General features: G+C 38.7%; 1 protein-coding gene and 1 long non-coding RNA gene across 2 annotated transcripts in view; one reads left to right on the top strand and one right to left on the bottom strand.

The window, feature by feature from the left end:
* On the bottom strand, positions 1-23,902 carry LOC132396017 (uncharacterized). Its single transcript, XR_009512807.1, has 3 exons — positions 23,826-23,902; positions 12,728-12,896; positions 1-102 (listed from the first exon to the last, which is right to left on the bottom strand). It is a non-coding gene; the product is annotated as an uncharacterized LOC132396017 (long non-coding RNA).
* blmh (bleomycin hydrolase) overlaps positions 1-24,331 on the top strand; it is a 77,318-nt gene that overhangs the window by 4,399 nt on the left and 48,588 nt on the right. The window contains exons 2-6 of the mRNA XM_059973317.1: positions 242-439; positions 2,360-2,469; positions 13,345-13,498; positions 17,595-17,683; positions 18,124-18,216. Coding sequence (XP_059829300.1) covers positions 242-439; positions 2,360-2,469; positions 13,345-13,498; positions 17,595-17,683; positions 18,124-18,216 — 644 coding nt within the window. The remainder of the gene's footprint in view (positions 1-241; positions 440-2,359; positions 2,470-13,344; positions 13,499-17,594; positions 17,684-18,123; positions 18,217-24,331) is intronic.

A 24,331-nucleotide genomic window follows, 5' to 3' on the forward strand; every position in this document is an offset into this window, starting at 1 on the left:
TCTCTCTTCCTTCGTTCAGACTGATTTGTTGCTCTACAACATTGGCTTCATCAGCTACCTTGCAACAGACAGTGTGTGGAAAGTGATCCTCGATCTGCAGTACTGCCAAAGAAGAGGAAGAGAGTTCAGTGACTGAATGTATCCAGATAAAACTGATGTCTGTTAAATGGGTTTGGAAAGATGATGAAGTAAATTGTCTGCCAAGTATAAACTTAGATTTTATTTTTGATTCTTGTTTCAGGACTATCCCAAGAGAAGGTGGCAACTTTCACCAAAAACTTCAAAGCTGTGCCACAATACGGCTTTGCCCAGAATGTGGCAACCAGTGGTGACCTTCTACAGGCTTATCTCCATCGGCAGGTTATTCAAGAAACCTCAAGTGTATTCAAACATGTCATCCCTGCAGAAGGAAAACCGGTTACCAACCAAAAAAATACAGGTAAAAGATAGTACAAAGAATTGTTTTGAGGCAGTCAATAATTGTGCACTTGACACTGCTAGAAATAATGTGCAATATTTTAAACCAAGTGCTTCTTTGCATTAGCGATTTGTATTTATTTTCTGTATCGTACTTGGTAACCCATAATGCACCATTTATACAATGGAGCTCTTTCTCAGATGTATTTTATGGACTCCTTATTTTCATTGGTTCATTGTGATTACTATGTGGGAAATAATTTCCATGTTGTTATTATAGCTGTTTGTTTCATGGCATTAGAAATTTACTAGGTAAAATCAAAGCCGAGTTTCTTGTCATATTAGTACATGTATGCACAGGTACAATGAAAAACTTATAAGCAACAGCATCACAGGGGCATTGCATCATATAAGCAGCATTCACAAGAAAAAAAATATGTTTAACCTAAATTATACACAATTTTTACAAGAAATAACACAATTAGAACAAAACAAACCCTGTCCAAAATGGTCAGAAAGTTGCTAAACTGTGGTGATTAAAGTTTTGCTGGTTGATTCAAGAACTGAGTGGTTGAAGGGAAGTAGCTAGTTGTTCTTGAATGTGGTGGTCTGGGACTTCAGGCTTCTGTACCTCTTGTGTGAAGGTAACTGTGAAAAGATGACATGGCCAGGAGGATGAGTGTTTTTGATGCATGTTGTCTTCTTGAGACAATTCCTGCTGTAGGTACTGCCAGTCGTGGGGAGGGATGTGTTTGTGAATTTTACTAGTTTCTGTATTTTTTTAGAATTCTCCCCTGTATTGAATTAAAATGCTGTAAGTCGGTCTCTGGTTAGATAGCAGCTGTGGACACAGAAAGATAAGCATTTCTGGTTGATGTCATTTCATTGGAACTGGAAGAACTTTGAAATTATACATGCTTTCACTTGTAGAGAGGGGAAGGGTGGAGACCAGAGAGACTGTTATACAAACAGTCATGGTATTATCTGGAGAATATTTTAAAGCTTTTTCTCAATCGCAAAAGATAACTGTGGAGAAAGGAAAGAAACAAGCTGAGATCATGAGAAATAAAAAAAATTGTAGTTACTGGAAATCGGAACTAAAAGTCATTTCTGGAAATACACAACAGGAAAGGTGACATTTATGGAGGAAGGAAACCTCGATTTAATGTTAGAGGTCAATGACTTCTCAGCAGAACTGGAAAGGCTTTTTTAACTGACATAATACTGAATTTATTGATGAGTTCAGAGGGCCATAACATTCCTCATGGTCAATGAAATAGTGTCCCTTAAGGTTACTGGAAATAGTATAAGAGGCCAAAGACAGATAATGGTAATACATCTGGTCTAGGACAGATGGTACAGCCTCAGAAAAGAGGGACAAGAAACCAAATGCAGATTAAGTGCTTTACAGGACACCTCAGTTCAATATGCAAGGAAGTGGGAGTTGAGCAAAACCATTGGGATTAAAGTAGTTGATTCAGCTGAAGAAAAAAACCTGTCACAAACAAGAAAAAACTGCAGTTGCTGGAAATCCGAGCAACACACTCAAAATGCTGGAGAAACTCAGCAGGCCAGGCAACATCTATGGAAAAAAGTACAGTTGACATTTCGGGCTGAAACCCTTCCACAGGACCTGCCAAAGGGTCTTGGCCCGAAACGTCAGCTGTACTTTTCTCCACATGTGCTGCCTGGCCTGCTGAGTTCCTCCAGCATTTTGTGTGTGTTGCTAATATAAACCTGATTAGTTAGTATGTGGATTAAATAATAATTTGACATATATTGTACATTTTGCCTTTCTAATTTCCCTCTCTATTCTACCCCCAACCACACCACACCTTTGTTATTTTCTCATAGTGGATAGATATATAATTTTCTTGTCACCATTGACAATCCTTTCCACAAAGCACTGATTATTAATCAAATATTTGTCAAATATTTTCAGGACGGTGCTGGATCTTTTCTTGCTTCAACGTGATGCGTCTTCCATTGATGAAGAAATTTAACATCGAAGAACTTGAGCTCAGTCAAGCTTATATATTCTATTGGGATAAGGTACAATGAAAACATTTTTTGCCCTTGTAAAGTGAATAATTTTAAGAAACTTTGGCCATATAATTTAGCCAAATATCAGTAGATGTGCTATATTATGTCTTCATAATGCACATCAAATGTTGTGGAAACATGAAGCTGATGGATCAGGAAACAATATTTGTATTATGCAGATAGCATTGTTAGAGTGTGATTGGAGAGGACATGCTTAAATCTGTGCTTTGATGGCAACTGCTACCTCTTCTGTAACAAAATTTTCTGTAACATGAAGAGATTTATGAAGGTAACTATCCCATACTAACAGAACTGCCTGATCCTGATGTTGTATGTGCAAAATGCTAGAAGAACTGTGATGGTGTTGGGTTTGCTGACCGCAAAGTTTTAAACTCAAATGAAAATCTAAAGCCCCATCCAATTATAGATCACTACTGGCATCTTCACTAAAGGGAGGATATATTCTATCCACCTACTCTTCAAAAGCTACATCACTTCTCTGTTTATGTTCCACTGTGACTTTTGCTGCCAATACCCACTACCTGAGCAGTGGATTCCCCTCCCTACCAAAAATGAAGCACTTCCAGCTAACAAAATAGTTTAAAAGTAGTTCAAAGGCAACACGAGTGAATCGGCAGATGCTGGAAATAAATAAAAACACAAAATGCTGGCAGAACTCAGCAGGCCAGACAGCATCTATAGGAGGAGGTAGTGACGATGTTTCGGGCTGAAACCCTTCATCAGAAGTGAAGTAACGTGGAATGGTGGAGAGGGTATATGTCCTCCTGTTTTCTTGCGTAATATGAGGACTGCATCGGCGCTGCTTCCTGCACACATGCTGAGCTCGTCAACTTCATTAACTTCGCCTCCAACTTTCACCCCGCCCTCAAATTCACCTGGTCTATTTCCGCCACCTCCCTCCCCTTTCTAGATCTTTCTGTTTCTATCTCTGGAGACAGCCTATCCACCGACGTCTACTTTCTTTCTTTTTCACTTTTTATTATCATTCATAATATGAACAAAATACAATTGATATATTAATAAAGGGATTACAAACATACAAATTCCCATTGCACGTGAAAGAATACATAAGCAATGATTACAATATAAATGAGTTTTCCCAAAACATGAACCATACAGTATATGTATGAACAAGGTAAATCTAGGTATTTCATAATACATAATATAAAAAAAACACAGAAAAAAGAAAAAAAATATTGAGCAAAAATAACTAAACTACTAATCTAATAGCTAATAAAGGAGAAAAAAAAGCAAAGAAAAAAAGAAAAGGAAGAAAAACTAGAAAAGGGAAAAAAAGGGGCTGTCTATAATATCTCACAAGAATACATAATCATCACTGTCAACAACTCCGATCCTTTCAACATAAATAAGATTAAAGCTGGAAAATCAAATAAGCCTGGAACAGGGTCATATTACATCATGAAAATATTGAATAAATGGTCTCCATATCTTTTCAAATTTAACAGAAGTATCAAATACACCACTTCTAATTTTTTCTAAATTTAAACATAACATAGTTTGAGAAAACCAATGAAATACAGTGGGAGGATTAATTTCCTTCCAATTCAGCAAAATAGATCTTCTAGCCATCGGAGTGAGAAATGCAATCATTTGACAGGCGGAAGAAGATAAATGAAGTAAGTCCATCATTGGTAAACCAAAAATTGCGGTAATAGGATGGGGTTGTAAATCGATGTTTAATACCGCAGTGATAATGTCAAAAATATCTTTCCAATATTTTTTCAAAAGCGGACATGACCAAAACATATGAGTTAAAGACGCAGTTTCAAATTGACATCTATCACAAATAGGATTTATATAAGAATAAAAATGAGCTAATTTATCCTTGGACATATGGGCCTTATGTACAAATTGTATTAATGAATGTTTGGCACATATAGAAGATGTATTAACTAATTGAAGAATTCTATCCCAATTCTCAATAGGAATAAGATTAAGCTCTCTTTCCCAATCATTTTTTGTCTTATAAAGGGGCTCTGAACGTATCTTCATAATTATAAAATAAAGTTTTGATATAAGCCCTTTTTGAAAAGGGTTTAATTCAAACAAACTCTCCAAAATATCTGAAGACACAAAATTTGGAAATGTAGGAAGTACAGTACTTGAAAAATGACTAATCTGTAAATATCTAAAAAAATGAAATCTAGGCAAGTTATATTTATTAAATAATTGCTCAAAAGATATAAAACAATTGTCCAAAAATAAATCAGAAAATCTTAGTAATCCCTTAGTTTTCCAAGCCGAATAAGCTTGATCTATAATTGAAGAGTGGAAAAAACAATTAGATACAGTAGGAATATTTAAAACGAATTGAGTCAACCTGAAAAATTTCCGAAATTGAAACCATATATGTAAAGTATGTTTAACTATCGGGTTGTCAATTCGTTTCGACAATTTAGAAAGAGCAAAAGGGAAAGAAGTCCCTAAAATAGAACCAAGAGCATAACCTGGTACCGATTTAATTTCCAAACTCACCCAATGAGGGCCAGAAGATCGATCCCAATCTTTCAACCAACATAACAAGTATCTAATATTAACTGCCCAATAATAAAAGCTGAAATTAGGTAATGCTAACCCACCTTCCTTCTTTGTCTTCTGTAAATGTATTTTACCTAACCTGAGATTTTTATTCTGCCATATATATGAGGAAATTTTTGAATCAATATTAGTAAAAAAAGATTTCAGAATAAAAATTGGTACCACTTGAAAAATATATGAAAACTTAGGTAAAATAACCATCTTAATAGCATTAATCCTACCTATGAGAGATAAAGATAATGGTGACCACTTAGTAAACAAACCTTTAATCTGATCAATTAAGGGTAAAAAATTAAACCTAAATAATTCTTTATGATTTTTTGTAATTTTAATCCCTCCCTAAGTAAATAAAAGAGTCATTAACTAATTTAAAAGGTAAATTTCCATAAATTGGGACCTGTCTATTCAAAGGAAACAATTCACTCTTATTAAGATTTAACTTATACCCAGAAAACTCACTAAATTGAGCCAACAATGATAGAACTGCTGGAATAGATTTCTCAGGGTTAGAAATGAATAATAATAAATCATCTGCATACAAAGATAACTTATGAATATCTGTCCCACAATTAATACTCGAAATATCTTGTGATTCTCTGATGGCAATTGCCAAGGGTTCTAAAGCAATGTTAAATAATAATGGGCTAAGAGGACAGCCTTGTCTAGTGCCCCGAAATAAACGAAAAAAGGGAGATCTTTGATTATTAGTAAACACTGAGGCTACTGGAGTGTGATAAATCAGTTTAATCCAGGAAATGAATGCCGGACTAAAATTAAACTTCTCCAACACATTAAATAAGTAAGGCCATTCAACTCTATCAAATGCTTTTTCCGCATCTAATAAAATAACACCTTCTGAAGAGCTATGTGAAGGAGTGTAAACAATATTCAGTAATCTCCTAACATTGAAAAAAAATAGCAATTTTTAATAAAACCGGTTTGATCTTCCAAAATAATTTGGGATAAAACCTTCTCCAACCCGGATGCCAGTAACTTGGAAAAAATCTTGGAGTCTACATTCAATAAAGATATTGGTCTATAGGATGCACAGTCAGTAGGGTCTTTATCTTTCTTCAGTATTAAAGAAATAGAAGCTCTAAAAGGATGTCCTTTTGCATTTGTACAGGGCCCTGGTGAGACCACACCTAGAATTTTGTGTACCGTTTTGGTCTCCAGGTTTAAGGAAGGACATTCTGGCAATTGAGGAAGTGCAGCGTAGATTCACTAGGTTGATTCCTGGGATGGCAGGGCTGTCTTACGCAGAGAGATTGGAGAGATTGGGCTTGTACACGCTGGAATTGAGAAGATTGAGAGGGGATCTGATTGAAGCGTTTAAGATAATTAAAGGATTTGATAGGATTGAGGCAGGAAATATGTTCCAGATGCTGGGAGAGTCCAGTGCCAGAGGGCATGGATTGAGAATAAGAGGTCAGTTATTTAAAACAGAGTTGAGGAAGAGCTTCTTCTCCCAGAGAGTTGTGGAGGTTGGAATGCACTGCCTCGGAAGACGGTGGAGGCCAATTCTCTGGATGCTTTCAAGAAGGAGCTAGATAGATATCTGATGGATAGGGGAATCAAGGGATATGGGGACAAGGCAGGGACTGGGTATTGATAGTGAATGATCAGCCATGATCTCAGAATGGCGGTGCAGACTCGAGGGGCCGAATGGTCTACTTCTGCACCTATTGTCTATTGTTTATAAAAAGATTGTGGCAAATTCCCCAATCTAATCGCTTCTTCAAAAACCCTGCATAACCAAGGAGAAAGAGTAGCGGAAAAACATTTAAAAAATTCTACTGTATACCCATCTGGACCTGGTACTTTCCCAGAATTCATTGAGGGAATAACCCCTTTGATTTCTGCGTCCGTAATAGGAGTATCTAGTATTGAAAGATCATTGGATGATAATTTTGGAAAATTCAATTTCCCAAGAAAATCGCACATGGTATTATGATCCTGAGGGAATTCAGATTGATACAGGGAGGTATAAAAGTCTTGAAATTACTTATTTATCTCATCATGGTTAACTGTCAAATCCCCATTCTGCTGACGAATCTTAGTGATTTGACGTTTAACCAAAGCACTCTTCAACTGACTAGCTAACAGCTTACCTGATTTATTACTATGTATATAAAAATCAGATCTGGTTTTCATTAATTGATTTTCAATCGGAGATGTAAGTAATAAACTATGTTCCGTTTGAAGTTCAACCCTTTGTTTGTAAAGCTCCTTACTAGGAGTGATCGAATATTTCTTGTCAATCTCTTTAATTTTATCGACCAATAAAAGAGTTTCCTTCTTAATGCGTTTTCTCAGACCAACAGAGTAAGAGATAATCTGTCCACGTATATACGCTTTAAAAATGTCCCAAAGTGTTCCGCAACAAATATCATCCGTGGAATTAGTTGAAAAGAAGAAATCGATCTGTTCCTTCATAAATTTAATAAAGTCCGGATCTTGCAGTAAGGTAGAGTCAAATCGCCATTGTCTAACATTAGAAGCTGTATCCGTAAATTTAATAGAAAGTTTTAATGGAGCATGGTCAGAGATAGCTATAATATCATAATTACAACCGATTACCGATGGAATAAAACAAGAGTCAATAAAAAAATAATCAATTCTCGAATAAGAATGATAAACATGTGAGAAAAAAGAAAACTCTTTATCGTTAGGATGCCGAAATCTCCAAATATCAAAAACTCCATTATCAGACAAAAAGGAGTTAATACAAGTGGCTGACTTATTGGGTAAAGTCTGAATAGATAAAGATTTATCCATCAAAGGATTTAAACAACAATTAAAGTCACCACCCATTATTAACTTATATTCATTTAGATTAGGTAAAGAAGTAAATAAGGACTTAAAAAAATCAGGACAATCCACATTTGGAGCATAAACATTAACCATAGCAACCTTTTTATTACAAAGTAAACCCGTAATTAACAAAAATCTACCATTCGGATCCGAAAAGATATCGTGTTGAACAAATGCAATAGAGGAGTCAATAAAAATTGAACCTCCCTTTACTTTGGCATTCGAATTTGAATGGTACTGTTGACCCCGCCAAGACCTAAAAAAGCGATATTTGTCCTCCTTCCTCACATGAGTTTCTTGAACAAAACTGATATGAGCATTAAGTCTTTGGAATACTTTGAAAATCTTCTTTCGTTTAATCGGATGGTTTAAACCATTAGTATTCCAAGACACAAAATTAATGGTCTGAGCCATAATTCTAAAATCAACCCTTTGGTATAAAAAGGGTTAACCAAATTATAAACTCATGCACCCGGAAGAGGAACAAAAATAAAGAGCGGACCCGGAAGTGACGACATCGCAGACATATTTGAAGTTCAAAAACAGCCCAAATGAAAAAACTAAAACAAACTAGTAAAAGAAAAATAAAATTAGAAAACAGACCATCCCCCACCCCCACAAGAAAAAGACAAGAAAAAGCCAAATTATGGCTAGATAAAGGAAAAAAATAAGACTAATTCTACCCCCATATCAGCGGAAGACCACTCCGTATATAAAGGATATATATAAAAAAAACCCCCAACTTTAAAAATTATAATCACTGTACTAAAACCACACTTCCTAATATACTTAGTTGTAAAAAAAAGAATATAATCACTAAAAGCTTATAAATCGAGTTATAACCCAGACAAAACAAAAAATATTTAAACTATGATAAGCGATGCATTGTAGGAAGAAGACAAGAGAGAAAAAAAAATACCGCCATCTTAAACAAAACCAAAAAAAATATTTTTCAAAAAACCACCATCTTAATAAAAAAGAATTCACCTTCGAAGGAACAAAAATAATAGTCAAGAATATAGTATAATGGTTAAAGTGTATAAAACAGAGCGATTAATATGACGAAAACACACTTTAATTTAAATATAAAGTATAGGATAAACCTACACCAATAACCAGAGACTAAATCTGATTTGAGGAATTGAAAACCATCTTACACAATCAGAATCACTCATTTATTAGAGATTAATGTCTGTAGCAGTAGGGAAGTTCTCCTCCAGATAACTTTTCGCTTCAGATGTAGAAAGGAAAACCTGACATGGAGCATTCGGCGGAGAAATTCTAAGCTTTGCAGGGTATAAGAGCACAGGTTTTAGATTTTTCTCATAACATTCAGACATCAGAGGTTTAAAAAGAAGCCTTTTCCTCATAACTTCAGGACTAAAATCTTCAACCAAACAGAAATAGTAATCTTGAAATTTAACCATTCCTACCCGTCAAGCCACACGATAAAGTTGTTCTTTGTTGTGTACATAATGAAACCGGACAATTACAACCGAAGGTTTAGCTGGAGCACTCGATGATCGACGCCAAATTCTATGTGCGCGATCAAGTAACGGAGGGTTATTTGGAAAAACCGACGGAAACGCATCTTTTAAAAGTTGAGCAAAAATTTTGAAGGGTCGTCTTTTTCTATGCCATCTGGGAGACCAAGTATACGTAGGTTCTGTCTTCTGGACCGATTCTCAAAGTCGACTCTCTTGGCTTTAAGAGTTTCCACCAATTTAGTGGTCGAAATTAAATCCTGTTGCAATTTTTCAATTGTCAAATCTCGTTTCCGAGCGTCTTCTCGCAGAGATGCGGTAAGAACTTGCTGCTGGTTAATCACTGAATCCGTCTTAACCATATAATCTTGAAAATCCTTTATATCTTGTTTAAAAATTTGTTGTAGTTCATCAAATTTTTTATCCAAAACCTCCATAAACAGTTCATAAGTTAATTCCGTGCGTTGCGGATGAGCATGCTTCTTTTCATTACCGTTCGGGTTGCGCCCAGGTTCTCGTCCTTTAGATCTAAGAGCCATTTCTGTTTGCATATCTTCAAAAATTTCACAATAAACTCTTAACGATAAGTCCAAAAAATTAGCAAGTATCTTTTGGTGTAGTTAAAAATAAGTTGGATAAGGGTGATCAAAGGTTAAAAAAAGTAAAGGTTCTGGAGCGAATCTAAAACAGTACTCACTCCATGAGCGTCTCCCGCTGACCCTCCGACATCTACTACAAACCTACTAACTCCCACAGCTACCTAGACTATTCCTCCTCCCACTCTGTCTCCTGCAAAAATGCTATTCCTTTCTCTCAATTCCTCCGCCTCCGCCGCATCTGCTCTCAGGATGAGGCCTTTCATTCTAGGACAAAGGAGATGTCTTCCTTTTTTAAAGAAACGGGCTTCCCTTTGTCCACTATCAACTCTGCCCTCCATCGTATCTCCCGTATTTCACGCACCTCTGCCCTCACCCCATCCCCTCGTCAGCCCACCAGGGATAGAGTCCCCCTGGTCCTCACCTATCACCCCACCAGCCTACAGATCCAACGTATAATCCTCCGTAACTTCTGCCACCTCCTACGTGATCCCACCACTAGCCATATCTTTCCCTTCCCCCACTCTCGGCTTTCCGCAGGGATCGCTCCCTACGTGACTCCCTTGTCCATCCCTCCCCACCGACCGCCCTCCAGGTACTCATCCCTGCAAACGGAAGAAGTGATACACCTGCCCCCGCACTTCTTCCCTCACCACCATCCCAGGCCCCAGACAGTCTTTTCAGGTGAGGCACCACTTCACCTGCGAGTCAGCTGGGGTGATATACTGTATCCGGTGCTCCCAGTGTGGCCGTTTATACATTGGGAAGACCCGCCGCAGACTGGGAGACTGTTTCACCGAACACCAGCACTCAGTCCTCCAGCAGTGGTGGGATCTCCCCGTGGCCACACACTTCAATTCCACAGAGCACTCCCACTCTGACATGTCTGTCCATGGCCTCCTCTACCGTCAAGATGAGGCCACACGCAGGTCGATGGAGCAATACCTTATCTCCCGCCTAGGTAGCCTCCTACCTGCCGGCATGAACATCCAACTCACAGACCTCTGTTGATACCCCTGCCCCCTCTTGCCCCCATCCCAATCTATTATTTCAGTCTGGTTCTCTTTCTCTCTCTTTTCCCCCCTCACTATAATCTCCCCCTAGTCCTACCTTTCTTTCTCTTCTATTTCCCATAATTCTCCACCTTCCCCCAGCCCATTTCCCTTCAGCCTATCACTTCCCAGCTCTCTACTTCATCCCTCCCCCCACTTCTTATCCCCCCTCGACTATCCCATGTTACTTCACTCCTGATGAAGGATTTTGGCCCGAAACGTCGTCACTACCTCCTCCCATAGATGCTGTCTGGCCTGCTGAGTTCTGCCAGCTTTTGTGTTTTTATTAAAAGTAGTTCATTTATTTTTATTGATACATGTTTAAATTTAGATAAAATTCTTAAAACACATTTAAAACTCACATAACATTTCTATCTTATAAAATTGCAATTGCAAACGATTTCTAAAACACGAAGGATTTCTAAATGAGCTAAAAAGGCATACCAACGAGTTGCAGATGAACAAATTGTTAGTCACAGAAATCGAAGGCAGAGGTCTGCATTCTAGTTCACCCCATCTTTGTGTCATTCTTCTTGATGTTCTTGGACCATTCCTAATAAGCATGGCTGCTCTCTTATATTTATAGTTTTCTTCCTGTTGGGCGATTTCACACACACATGATTTTTTCCCAGATACCTTTTCTCACAAGTATTCTAAAAGCTTCTGGGGACAGAGGTCCCAGAAAGCCACAATTATTGCTTTGAGGCTGATTCAGAGTACACAAACCTTTCAGCTTATTAATAGATCTATTTGATGTGTTAAGTCATAATACCAATCTGGTCTGCATGCTTCCTTGAACTAAATAACTTAGTGTTTTCTGGTTTGATACAAACCCAATTAACATAACCGCATTATCTTACACTGCACCTCTTGAACAATCAGCCCCCTGCTATGGGCCATCATCCTGTGTTCCATAGTCAGTGCTGTTAATTTGCAAAGCTGCCCATTTAGTTTCAGATTGATTACTGTTTGCAAGTTACATTAAGAAATGAAGACTGACTCCCGATTATGACAAGAAGCTGAACGAAGAATATTGGGTGGAAGTTTAACTTACTCAAAAACAACTCTTTGATGTCAAGAAATATAATCTGTTTTGTTGGATGTTGAGCTTGAGAAAAAGGTCCCCTGGCCTTGGACAGTGAATATCCATGACAAACCCAATAGGTCAGGTAGTGTCTGTGGGAGGGAATAACTGGTTGACGTTTCAGGCTGACACAAAGTCCTCTTGGCCTGAAATGTCAATGCTGCCTGACCTGTTGAGTTCCTCCAGCATTTTGTGTGTGTTGCTTGGGTTTCCAGAATCTGCAGAAATTGCATTTACTTCTATCTGAAAGCCACCTTTCCATTGCTGGAATACATTGCGGGTTGTAATTCAGTTTATGAGAATTTGGAAAAAATAAACTGTAGTAATATAAGTATCCTTTGGAGCTAAGGATCATAAGAAAGTCAATAATTAAGTTTTCAAGTATTTGTTTAGTGTTAAATCGTAGATAAGAAAGGTAAGATTGAAAGTTATAGTGTAAATGACGGTGACGTTAAACTAAAACTCGGTAGTGTCACAGATATATGAAACATGGAACCAGCCCCCTTGACATTGTTACTATGCCCAGACCACATTGACCTTTGACCACCCAAAATCTTGCAATAATCCCATCATTTAGTTTTCCCCATATTCTTGTAAACTCTTCCCAGATGTCACCACTCACCTACACACCAACTTAAAATGACAAAATAAACCTACCAACTTGCACCTCTTTTGGGACGTGGGAGGAAAACAGCACCCAGAGGAAACTCATGCAGTCACAGGGAGAAAATACAAACACCACATGGACAGGACCCAAGGTCGGGATTGAACCTGCGTCTCCGTCGCTGTGAGGCAGTGGCTATAGTAGATGTGCCACTGAGCTGCCCTGCAACATATGATAAATATTGATTTTATGATGTATGCATTATATAAATTCCTATACATTATTTGAAATTCTCTAAACCCATTATAACAACATAGAGCATTTTGATTCTGGGATTCATTGAATTTAGCTTTTTATTGTGTGTGTGTGTGTGTGTGTGTGTGTACATACATATATATAAATGTCTTTTTTCATACTTTTTGGAGCATGATTTGCATAGATACAAACATCCAGTGTTCCTGGAAAAATTATGAATGAATGTTCATATACTTGGTCGTCCAGCCACCAAAATTAATAGTGGTGATTGTGAAGCCCTCCTCCAATAAATGGATTAACAGTGCAAAAATAAAGAAACGTATAGTGATGATTTAAGGCACTGTGCCCAAAGTGATGCCCATATCTTGTGATACTGATGTGTTTGAATACAAATACATATTTCTTTTTCCCTCAGCTTGAGCGCTGTTACTATCACTTGAATGCATTCATTGAGATTGCTCAGAGAAATGGCAAGGAAAAGGAGCCCTTTGATGGTAGACTGTCACAGTTCCTGCTAGCAAATCCTTCAAACGATGGAGGCCAGTGGAATATGCTTGTCAACCTCATTGGTAGGACCTTTTTATATTTATATTTATGTATACAGTTGTGACATTTTAATATGCCATGTGGTGTTGGGGTCAGAGAATAATGAACAACTCTTACTTTTGAGTGAATCAGAATGGAATTTTGTGAATGTGCAAGTTTTCTCTGAAGTATCAGAAGCCGAGTGGAGATCTGATAAAAGTTTGTAAAATTTATGAGAAGAGCATGGATATTGTGGAAGTCCAGGATCCTTTTCCCAGGGTAGAAATGTCAAATACAGCTGCGGGTGGTGGTGTAAGGGGTGTGCAGAGCTAGATTTTTTTTTGTTATTTAGCAATAAAGCACAGTAACAAGCTCTTAGACCATAAGACATAGGAGTAGAATTAGGCCATTCAGCCCATTGAGTCTGTTCCGCCATTCCATCATGGTTGATCTTTGATTCCACTCAACCTGCCTTCTCGCTGTATCCTTTGATGCCCTGACTGATCAGGAAACTATCAACTTCTGCCTTAAATATACACATGGGCTTGGCCTCTTCTGGCCCAACAAGCTGGAATGAGCAACATTTTGTGGGCTCCTCCCAGCACACCCTTGGGGTTTGTTGGTTGTTAGCGCAAACGATGCAGTTCACCAGATGATTCAATGTACTTGTGATAAATAAACGTGAATCTTAAGCCCATACTACCCATGTGACCTACTTACCAGTACCTCTTTGGAGGAAACTGGAGCACCCGGAGGAAACCCACGGTGTCATGGGGAAAATGTACGAACTCTTTACGGACAGTGGCAGAAGTGAAATTGGATTGCTGCCACTGTAATGGTGTTAAGCTAACTCTATGCTACCATGCCGCCATACAGAGCGTGTTTGGTGCTTGAACGGGAAGTAGATATGGAGCTAAAGAGGTGTTTAGATAGGCATATAAATGTGTAGGAAATGGAGGGATATGGATAGTGTGCAGGTGGAAGAGATTAGTTTAATTTGGCATTGTGCTTGGCACAAACATTATAGACTGGAGGGCTTACTCTTGTTCTGTACTGTTTTAAGTTCCAAGGTCGTCAAGCCGAGGAGTGGTAGTGGGCACAAGCTCCCACTATCTAAAAGTGTTGCTCTTGGCATGCACCTCAAATAGCCTCTAACAACCAAGTCCAACTCCTGGCCTTCTTGTGTGACTGAGCTTCTAGCCCAGTGGAACCATTTCTACTGACAGGAGAAGGGGCGAAGGCGGGTCCTGGCGCCTTAAAACCAGTGCTTTGGGTAGATGGAGCTTGTCAGCCTGAGAAGGCAGTTCATCTAAGAGAGGGAAAACTCAGATTTCAAACCTCCACTGCCTTGTGGCCATACCCACTCATGGGAAAGGCTTTGGAAGTAAACCCTGAGGACAAATCCGGAGCTGGAGTCCATAAGGCAAACACGAGGATATCTGCAGATGCTGGAAATTCAAGCAACACACACAAAATGCTGGTAGAACACAGCAGGCCAGGCAGCATCTATAGGAAAAAGGACAGTCGATGTTTCGGGCCGAGACCCTTCATCAGGGCTAACTGAAAGAAAAGAACTTCCACCAGCATTTTGTATGTGTCCCTAAGGCAGTCTGATATTGCCTTCAACCTCGCTCTGGTGACTCCTGCGCTGGCACTGGTGCCAAGCTGTATCGGTCCTTGTCCTTCCCTTGGAGAACATCATTGGCGTGGAGAGGGGAGACTTGCTGCTTGGGCAACTGCTGGTCCTCCATACAACCTCGCCCAGGCCTGCACCCTGGAGAAGACACTCGCAAGACTTTCCAGGCGCAGATCCATGGTCTCGCAAGACTAACGGATGCCATCCATTCATCCATCCACTGTTTTAAGGTGATAACGTTATTTCAAGGGAAACACAGCATCAGGGGTCTGAATAAACAGAAAGAATCTCCTTAACTGATGGGGTGGAAAGTTTGTGAATGCAAGGACCAGGGAGGTATTATTTTATAAATGACCTCTTTGGTGTATTTAAGTGCGAAGAAGAGTCAAAAGGGAGTTAATATGAGAGAGGATTACTGCAAGACTATAGCAAAAATATGGAGAAGGGGAATAGGACTGGTCTGCTGAAAGCTGGCATAGGTCTGATGGATAAAACAGCTTCTTCCAGCTTTCTAATGCATAAGTAAACAAATCATTTCGTAAAAGTATAGTTAAAATGTGTGAAGGACAGATTAGATAAAGGGAAATAGAGCAGAATGTTTAAGCTTAAATGAGAGAAAATCTGCAGACGCTGGAAATCCAAGCAACACACACAAAATGCTGGAGTAACTCAGCAGGAATGGAGGAAAGAAAAATGAGGAGTCAGAGCTAGAAGGTGGGGAGGGGGGAAAGAAACACAAAGTGATAGGTGAAACGGGGGTGAGGGAGGGGTGAAGGAAAGAGCTGGGGAGTTGATGGTGAAAAAGATACAGGGCTGGAGAAGAGGGAATCTAATAGGAAAGGAGAGAAGGCCATGGAAAATGTCTAACCTGCAAGACTGAGATTCTGATATATAATGGTTAAGTGCCAAAGATTGCTAGTAATGAATGGTTTTCCAATTTTTATAAAGGAATGTAGACTGAAAAGGAGCTTTAAGATTCTGTGGTGCATTCAATGTCTTAAGGCAGGGGTTTCTTTTTTGTGCCATGGACCAAAACTGTAAAGCAAAGGAAACATGGATCCTGGGTTGGGAGTCCTTGGTCTGAGGCATGAGTACACCAAATTCAATCCATTTCCTTTTGACTTGGATCTGTGCCACTCTTGAATTTGTATATGAAATGGTTGGGAGTCATAGTCTTTGACATTGACAGCAAGCTATTGCCCATTATTATCTGTTCTACTAACTTGTCACATGTAACAGGAGTTAAAAACTATACTTGGATTTTAAAAACAAATGAAGAAGGCAGATGTTTGTTAAATAACATAATAAATATCACTGTGATGACTGTAGAGTGGAAACTAGGTGTGAAAGTATAAATTCATATTTCCAAAGTTTATTGGATTGTAGCAAGACAAATTGTTGGTGCTGAAACTTTGAACTTCCAGCAGTTAAAGTCAGTTTTGATTGATAAGAGATGTAGCAAAGCATAACCAGCTGCCTAATACGCCTCTCTTCTGAATGTAGTGGTGGTACTTTTTTTCTCCAATTCTTTCAAAGTTTGCATCTGAATAATGGCTACCTGAATTGAATTTCTTTTATGGAATTGCTTTCTAACCGAGTCAGAGTTGAGTTGAGCACAATGAAAATCCTGGCAACGATGTAGCAGATAAGCAGCATTCACAAGGAAAAAATATAACTTTTAAGTATGTCAGTAACTTTCTCCTTACTCTTCACAACAAAGCTATTGAGAGGAGGTTGGGGAGGGGAGGTGGTGGCAGGCAGAGGAACAGTGGAAGCAATACTTATGCTTTTTCTTATTCAAAAAACTAAAATTAAATTCTTACTTTTATGCACTAGTGGATTTAGAATTGAAAAGACAAATGTAACTGAATAGAGGAGATTTTGGCAATGTAGTATTCAGAAGAGGACTCTTGTGACACTCCTGATACCTGTTATGATGAAATCTAGAAAGTGCACAGCTGAATTCTGTCTGTTCTGATTCTGGAAGTTATGCCAGAACTGGGTTTAAGTCAATTTGACTCAATTCTTACTAAGTGGAGCTGAAAACTCCTTGAGGGTTGTACCGTTAGAAAGAGATGTTTAATATACAGTAAGGTAGAATAATTTGCTGTTTTAGGAAAACCCATTGTTCTGAAATGGATGAGGGATGAAATTCCTTCAAATCTTCCCTGTGTTTTATGAGTCTTTGAACATTTTCTGCCCATTTACTCTTTGCTAGATCCCAGTGCAAATCCATCAATCCTACCCCACATTGCCTCACTTTCTATCACCAGCTCCCAAAACCAGAGATAACTTACTGTAGTCAATTAACTTGATTATTGGCATATGCTTAGGATGTGGGTGGAAAGCAGAGTACCTTGTGTCAAACCATTGTAGTCACAAGGAAAATATTCACATTCCATGCAATAAAGGTTGCAGTTAGGGTGTCTAGAGCTATAGGTTTAAAGATGATTTTTCTTTAAATTGAATTTTATAATATTAAAAGTAAGTTGTCTGCCTTACAGAAAAATATGGAGTTATGCCTAAGAAGTGCTACCCTGAATCTCACAGTTCAGAAGCCAGCAGAGCCATGAATGATGTTCTGAATCACAAGGTAAGAATAAGTTAAGATGACTGTGAAAGTGCTGCCATTTCAGTTCCTGCATTTCAGTTCCTCAAGTTGGACTTTGAATTTTAAAGTATTTTCGTTATACATAGAAACATAGAAAACCTACAAACTAAACCCTGCAATGAATTTAGGAAGGTATCTCATCTCAGCCTCAAGGGCAATAACGGATAGGTAATAAATATGAGGATTGTCAGTGGTGCCCCGAGGGTGGGGAAAAATAATTACAAACCAAAACTTGGAGCACGAGGAGGTTCACAAAAACCACAACCATCTTTCAAAGCAGAAAAGATCAGAAAGATGACAAAAGAAAGTTGGAAGAAGAAAAGTTGCCGTTGAGAGCTGGATTGACCCTGGGCATTAAATGACTTATCTTTATTTCCCCTTTGTTTACTTTTACTGTTATAGTTGCTTTGTTTTCTGTTAAGTTGCGAGAATTCTATTGGCGCCTGAGAAAGCTGGTAGAGAATGGGTCGACTAAGGAGGAACTCTCTTCTCACGTGGATGATATGATTGAGCAGGTGAGCTATTATTTATAACTTTTGGTGGTTTGATATAGTTCTCAGCCTTCAGCATTACAATTAATATTGCACTGATAATTAGACTAGATATGCACACTATTCAATGGGCTGAATGCCCCATTGACTATAGTAATTCCAAACTCAGTTCACCATAACTCTTTTAAGGAGAATTGTTGCCTAATGGGAGGAAGAAATATCCTTATAACACAGTGTCATTACCTAGGAGAAGACTGAGATATCCGGTGTTGCTAGTCTCTCAGTCTTATTACTCTAAAACATAATGTTGAAAGGAATCTACTTATTAATAGAGGTAGGGTTTGGTGCTGTAACTTATTACTACCATCATACCATCATGAAATGCAGAACTGAGCCACAAATAAATATCAGATTCCCTAATACTAGTGTCTTATCCTCGTATGTCTTTTTTTTTTAAACATCTCCTTATTGCTTTTACAGAATGAAAAGAAAACACATTAGATCATCCATAGGTTTGAAATTACAAAAAAGTTAAAATAAAGGAAAAAAAACATAAGAAATCAAAAGGAAAAAAACACACAAAAAAAAGCGAACATCCCACCATTAAAAAAAGCAGTCAATTCAGTTTGTTACTTTCATCATCTTGAATATTGTTCTCCAGAAACTTGTAGAAAATGTCCCAAATTTCCCGAAACTTGCCAAGTTTGTTTTTCGTAATGTAGCTTACCTTTTCTAGAGCAAGGTAAGAAGACATTCCTTTCAGCCATTGTGTGAGTCCACTGGTTGTTGGTTTCTTCCATGAATAGGCTGTGCAGCGTTTGGCTTTCAAAAAACAAATATCAAGCAGAGACCTACATTTTTGGAGGTTACAAAGTCCTTTGGATAAATATTCAGAATACATAATTTAGGATCAACGGGCACCTTTTTTCCAATAATCTGACTAATCCAATCCAGCACCTTCTTCCAGAAGCAGATTACAGGTGTCCCCCGTTTTTCGAATGTTCGCTTTATGTCAACTCGCTGTTACGAAAGACCTACATTAGTTACCTATTTTCACTAACAGAAGGTGGTTTCAGTTACGAAGAAAGTAGGCACGCGATAAAAGCAGCCAAGCTCCTCTCCCAGAACTGCATTTAGCCGCCATTGTTTAAACATGTGCCTGTGAGCATCTAAGCTTTACTGTACATCGATTTATTTTGTGCATCCATTAACAAGATGAGTTCTAAGGTACCTGTATCGGAAAAGCCTAAAAGAGCTCGTAAGGGTGTTATACTTAACGTAAAACTAGACATAATTAAGCGTTTTGATCATGGTGAATGAAGTAAGGACATTGTCCGTGCATTGAATATGCCTGCGTCCACCATTTGCACTATTTATATACAGAGAGCAAGTATTTTGAAAGCTGCTGATGTTACTGTTGGTTCTGCTCGTAGCAAAGTGGTCTTAGTTGGCATCCAATAATGGATAAAATGGAAAGTCTGTTGTTTGAGTGGATTGATGGGTGTACAAAGCGTGGTGTTCTGTTATCTTAAACGTAAGGAGAAATGAGTCAGTCTTAGTAATAAGCTGAAACAGAAAGCACTGGACGATGGTGATGAAAGTGTTGCAATGGGTTGTTTGATCGGTTTCTGAGGCGAGGGCAGTTTCATAATTCAACGTTTACTGGAGAGACTGCTTCGGCTGATACTGAAGCTGCCAAAAAGTTCCCAGAAGAACTGAAGAAAATAATTACAGAAGGTGGTTATTCATATAAGTAAGTGTTTAACTGTGACGAAATTGCAATATATTGGGAAAAAATTGCTGAGCAAGACATTTATTTCGATAGAAGAAAAGCAGGCTAAGGGGCACAAGGCATCGAAGGACTGGTTTACCCTAATGCCTATTATTAACGCCACAGGTGATGCTGTCCTTAAGCCTCTACTAGTGTACCATTCAGAAAATCCGAGGGCACTTAAAGGCGTTGATAAAAAAGCACTTCCCGTTGTGTTCCATTCACATTCAAGTGGTTGGAATACCCAAGTGCTTTTTTCTGAGTACATGAGTGGATACAAATGTAATTTAATCCATTAGTTAAAATTTCAGCCTGTGGGTTAGAATAAAGAAGCTGTGTCCACTTTAGGAATTTTCCCCCTATACCAAATCTTTCTAAAACTTTAAATAGATATTGCTATTCCACTCTGTCGAAGGCTTTCTCGGCATCCAATGACAGAATAGCATCCTTGTATGTCTAACTGTGGACCTCCTCAGGTTAATAACTGTTATGTTATCAGTATTGTTGTCTCTTCAGCATACATGGGTAATACATGCTTTTAAATCGATAAATAAATAGATGCCCTTTCTCCAGCAAAGTATGATTTCACCCCATTCTAATTTTAGAAGTGCAAAATGTAACAGCATTAACACATTATACTCAAGTTCCCAAATTCATGCCATTGGGTTTATGAATGAATTTTAGACAGAGTCAGAGGAATGATATTACTCTGTCATGTGCTTACAGAAATTCATTTCCATGTTAAGCTTGTAGTACTCCAATGCACTTTGACTCTCCATTTACCTGCCTTCCGCCAAGATGTTCTGGTGTCATTTTACTGGTGGTTGCTTTCAGAGAAACTTAGAAAAAAAATGTTTTCCCCTCAGGGCCAGTGCAGTCTAGATGTACAACTTTTTACAACTCCTCCTGTTACATGGACCTTTTGGTCCATTATGTGTAATGGTCTGAATATATGGTACTTTGCGGCAGCAGTATAGTGCAATACCTAAAATTACTACAGAACTGTGTGAAAGTCTTAGGCATCCTAGCTATACTTAAATGTGCCTAAGACTTTTGAACAGTACTGTATATTACATCCCATGAATAATAGAGACTAGAGCAAAATTTTGTGTACCTGATAGATTGGAAATGAATAGTGCCACCCTTCTGGCATAAACCAGGCAGAGGAATTGATCCCTGTATGTGTAACATACAGAACTATATTCAATCCTTTTTGGCGAGAGTAGTGCAATACAATCCCATCTGTCAAAGCTACATATTATAAGATATTATCTCTTCTAATATCTATCTATATGATTCCATTGGCTACTCAAAACAGGATCCCATGGTAATGTTCATGTATTCACATTTGGATAAATGATTAAGTTTTTTTGGTCAGAGAATAATGATGGGAATGGGGATGAAACCTCGGAGGAATTTGAGAACAGAAGGTGACAGTTTTCTAAGCTGGGATGTTGCTTAACTCGGAATCAAAAATGTCAGCAAATGGAACTTATGCATAAGGAATTCTTGTTTCGCATTGGCAAGGTATATCATGTACACCTGAATTAGGAAATTTTAACATGAGAAATCTGCTGTAATTTTCAGATCTAACCAAGAGGTGTCAGTGTGAGACCGTTAATGTGTTCGAAATTCTGGATAGCACATAATGAAAATCTCAGTGCGAGATTTCTTGCAGGAAAGAATAGTTCAATTAACCCTCTTTTCCTTATTTGTACACCATGGGTATTAGGAAGTTTGAATTTAAGACAAGTCAAAGTACAAATCCATAAGATTTGTGAAACAAATCCATAATTTGCTGAAAACAGCATTACAGGCAGACAGGATTGTAAAGAGGGTGTTTGGTATGTGTCAGCAAGAGAATTGCGTAGAGGAGTTGGGATGTTATGTTGTAGTTGTGCAAGATGTTGGTAAGACCTCACTTTTGAGTATCATGTATAGTTTAGGTCACCTTAAACTGGAGTGAGTGCAGTTAAGATTTATGAGGATGCTGTCAGGATTTGAGGGCCTGATTTGGAGGGAAAGGTTGGGCAGAGGGTGAATGCATATGTCTTTTTCCCAGGGATCATCGTCATCATCAACGTCATGTGCCACAATCATGGTCCCATGGTCTTGATTGTTCATGGCAAATGTTCCTACAGAAGTTCCCCCAATTTAATCCTAACCTAACAAACAGCAATTAACCTACCAAACAGTACGTCTTTGGACTGTAAGAGGAAATCTGTGAGTTGGGGTGAAGAAGGACCCACTTCTGTGCTCTATTACTCTGTGACGTTATCTATGACATCATGATTTAATAACACAGTAAGGTCGAGGGGCTGCATAGTCTCTGATCCTCTACCTTTGTTTTTCAGCTTGTAGGTTCACCAGACCTGTACACAATATTCCAAATACAGCCTTTTTAGGGCCCTGTAGGGGTGAGGAAGATGATCCTACTCTTATACCTCAAATCATTCTGCTCTTCACGCTGCATGCTATGTGCCTTCCAGATTATGTAACTAGCAGAAGAACACACATATCCCTCAACACCAAAGCCTTTCACTTTCCCACTACTTAAAGCATACCCCATGTTTCTATTTTTTATAACCAAAGTGACTGATTTCACGTTTCCACATTACATTCCATCTAGCAACTTGTTGGTTATCCTTATCTCCTGATAATCTGTATGTCCCTAAAACTTCTCTCCATCCTTCCCACAGCCCAACCCATCATTTGGCAAATAGTTGAGCCATTTTCCACTGGATAATAATCAGGTTTATTATCACCAACATTTGTTGTGAAATTTGTTGGTACCAAACATTGTAATCTCAAAATAAACTATAGATAATAGACAATAAGTGCAGAAGTAGACCATTCGGCCCTTCAAGCCTGCACTGCCATTCTGAGATCATGGCTGATCATCTGCTATCAATACCCGGTTCCTGCCTTGTCCCCATATCCCTTGATTCCCCTATCCATAAGAAACCTATCTAGCTCCTGAATGAAATAAACTGAATGTCTTCACAAATTGTTATACAGGTAGTCCCCGAGTTACGAACGTCCGACTTACGGACAACTCGTACTTACGAACCGAGGAAGGTTCGTAATGGCCAGCTGCCATTTTAAGTCGTTGTGATTGACACTGTGTTGAGTGTTTAACTTTGTATTTGGCTTAAATTTTTCTTAGTAAGATTCACCCTGTTCTCCCCCCCCCCACCCCATTCCGGTTGGCTGGTGGTGCAGTGAGGTCAGCGCCAGGCTAGAGAACGGAGGTTTCCGAGTTCGATCCAGTGAGAGACCGCTCACTGGGTTGATGTCGAGCTCGCAACTCGACCTCATATAAAAAAACACTGCCACCTCCAGTTTAAATTCCCACGTGGAATATTGTGGAGGATCAAATACCCAAACCCAGCACAGCCCCCACTTGTCCCATTTAACCTGTCTCAGTGCGAACCTGGGGAATTTAGTGCGGTGGTCCTTAGGACCCCGCGGACCTCAGAAGCCGGCGGAGCTCGGGACCTGCCGCCTGCAGTGATCCTGTTCCATTGACGGGAAGCGATCGCGATTGAAAATAAAGTGGTAATAATAAAGCATTTGAAAAGAAGTGAAATGCCATCGGTCATTGGAAAATCGTTAGGCTACAGTCAGTCAACGATCGGAACAATTTTAAAGGATAATGGAAAAAGTGAGAATAATGGAGCATATGAAAGGCCCTGCCCCGATGAAAACTACAATTATTACTAAGCAGCACAGTGGTTTAATTATTGGAATACATACATTTCTTAAGTGTTTTATATGTATAGAAAGGTAAAATACATAATATATACTAAGACAAACATTTGACTGATGCTAAATAATACCAGATGTACTTGTTCCGACTTACATACAAATCTGACTTAAAGACGGACTCCGGAATGGGAACTCGTACGTAACCCGGGGACTGCCTGTATTGCCTTCGGCCATGAGAATATTTGAATCCTGTTGTAAGAGATAGGAAGTTTTGGTAGAGGACAACAGTATTGTAAGCTCGTTCCTTCAAGTACTGACAGTGAAAGCAAGTCTTCCTGCTGCATTAAGTTTTTACTGGGAATCAAAAATGTAGAGATGGAAATTTAAAATAAAAACACGAAAGGAACTCTGAGTAGGTAAGGCAGCAAGACTATCCTCATCCATTTCAAAGATTGTCCTATGTAAGTTCTCTGTGATGAATGAAATCAGCAAGTTGTGTTTTAGTTGCACCAAGCTGCTACGTTGCTAAAATTCTTATTTAGTTTATTTATTTAGATAGAGCAGAGTAACAGGTTCTTCTGGCCAATGAGCCTGTGCTGCTCAGTTGCACCATGTGACCTTTTAACCTGCTAGCCTGTGTGTCTTTGGACTGTGGGAGGA

The sequence above is a fragment of the Hypanus sabinus genome, chromosome 6 (assembly GCF_030144855.1).
Source record: "Hypanus sabinus isolate sHypSab1 chromosome 6, sHypSab1.hap1, whole genome shotgun sequence".
NCBI classification, from domain to species: Eukaryota; Metazoa; Chordata; class Chondrichthyes; order Myliobatiformes; family Dasyatidae; genus Hypanus; species Hypanus sabinus.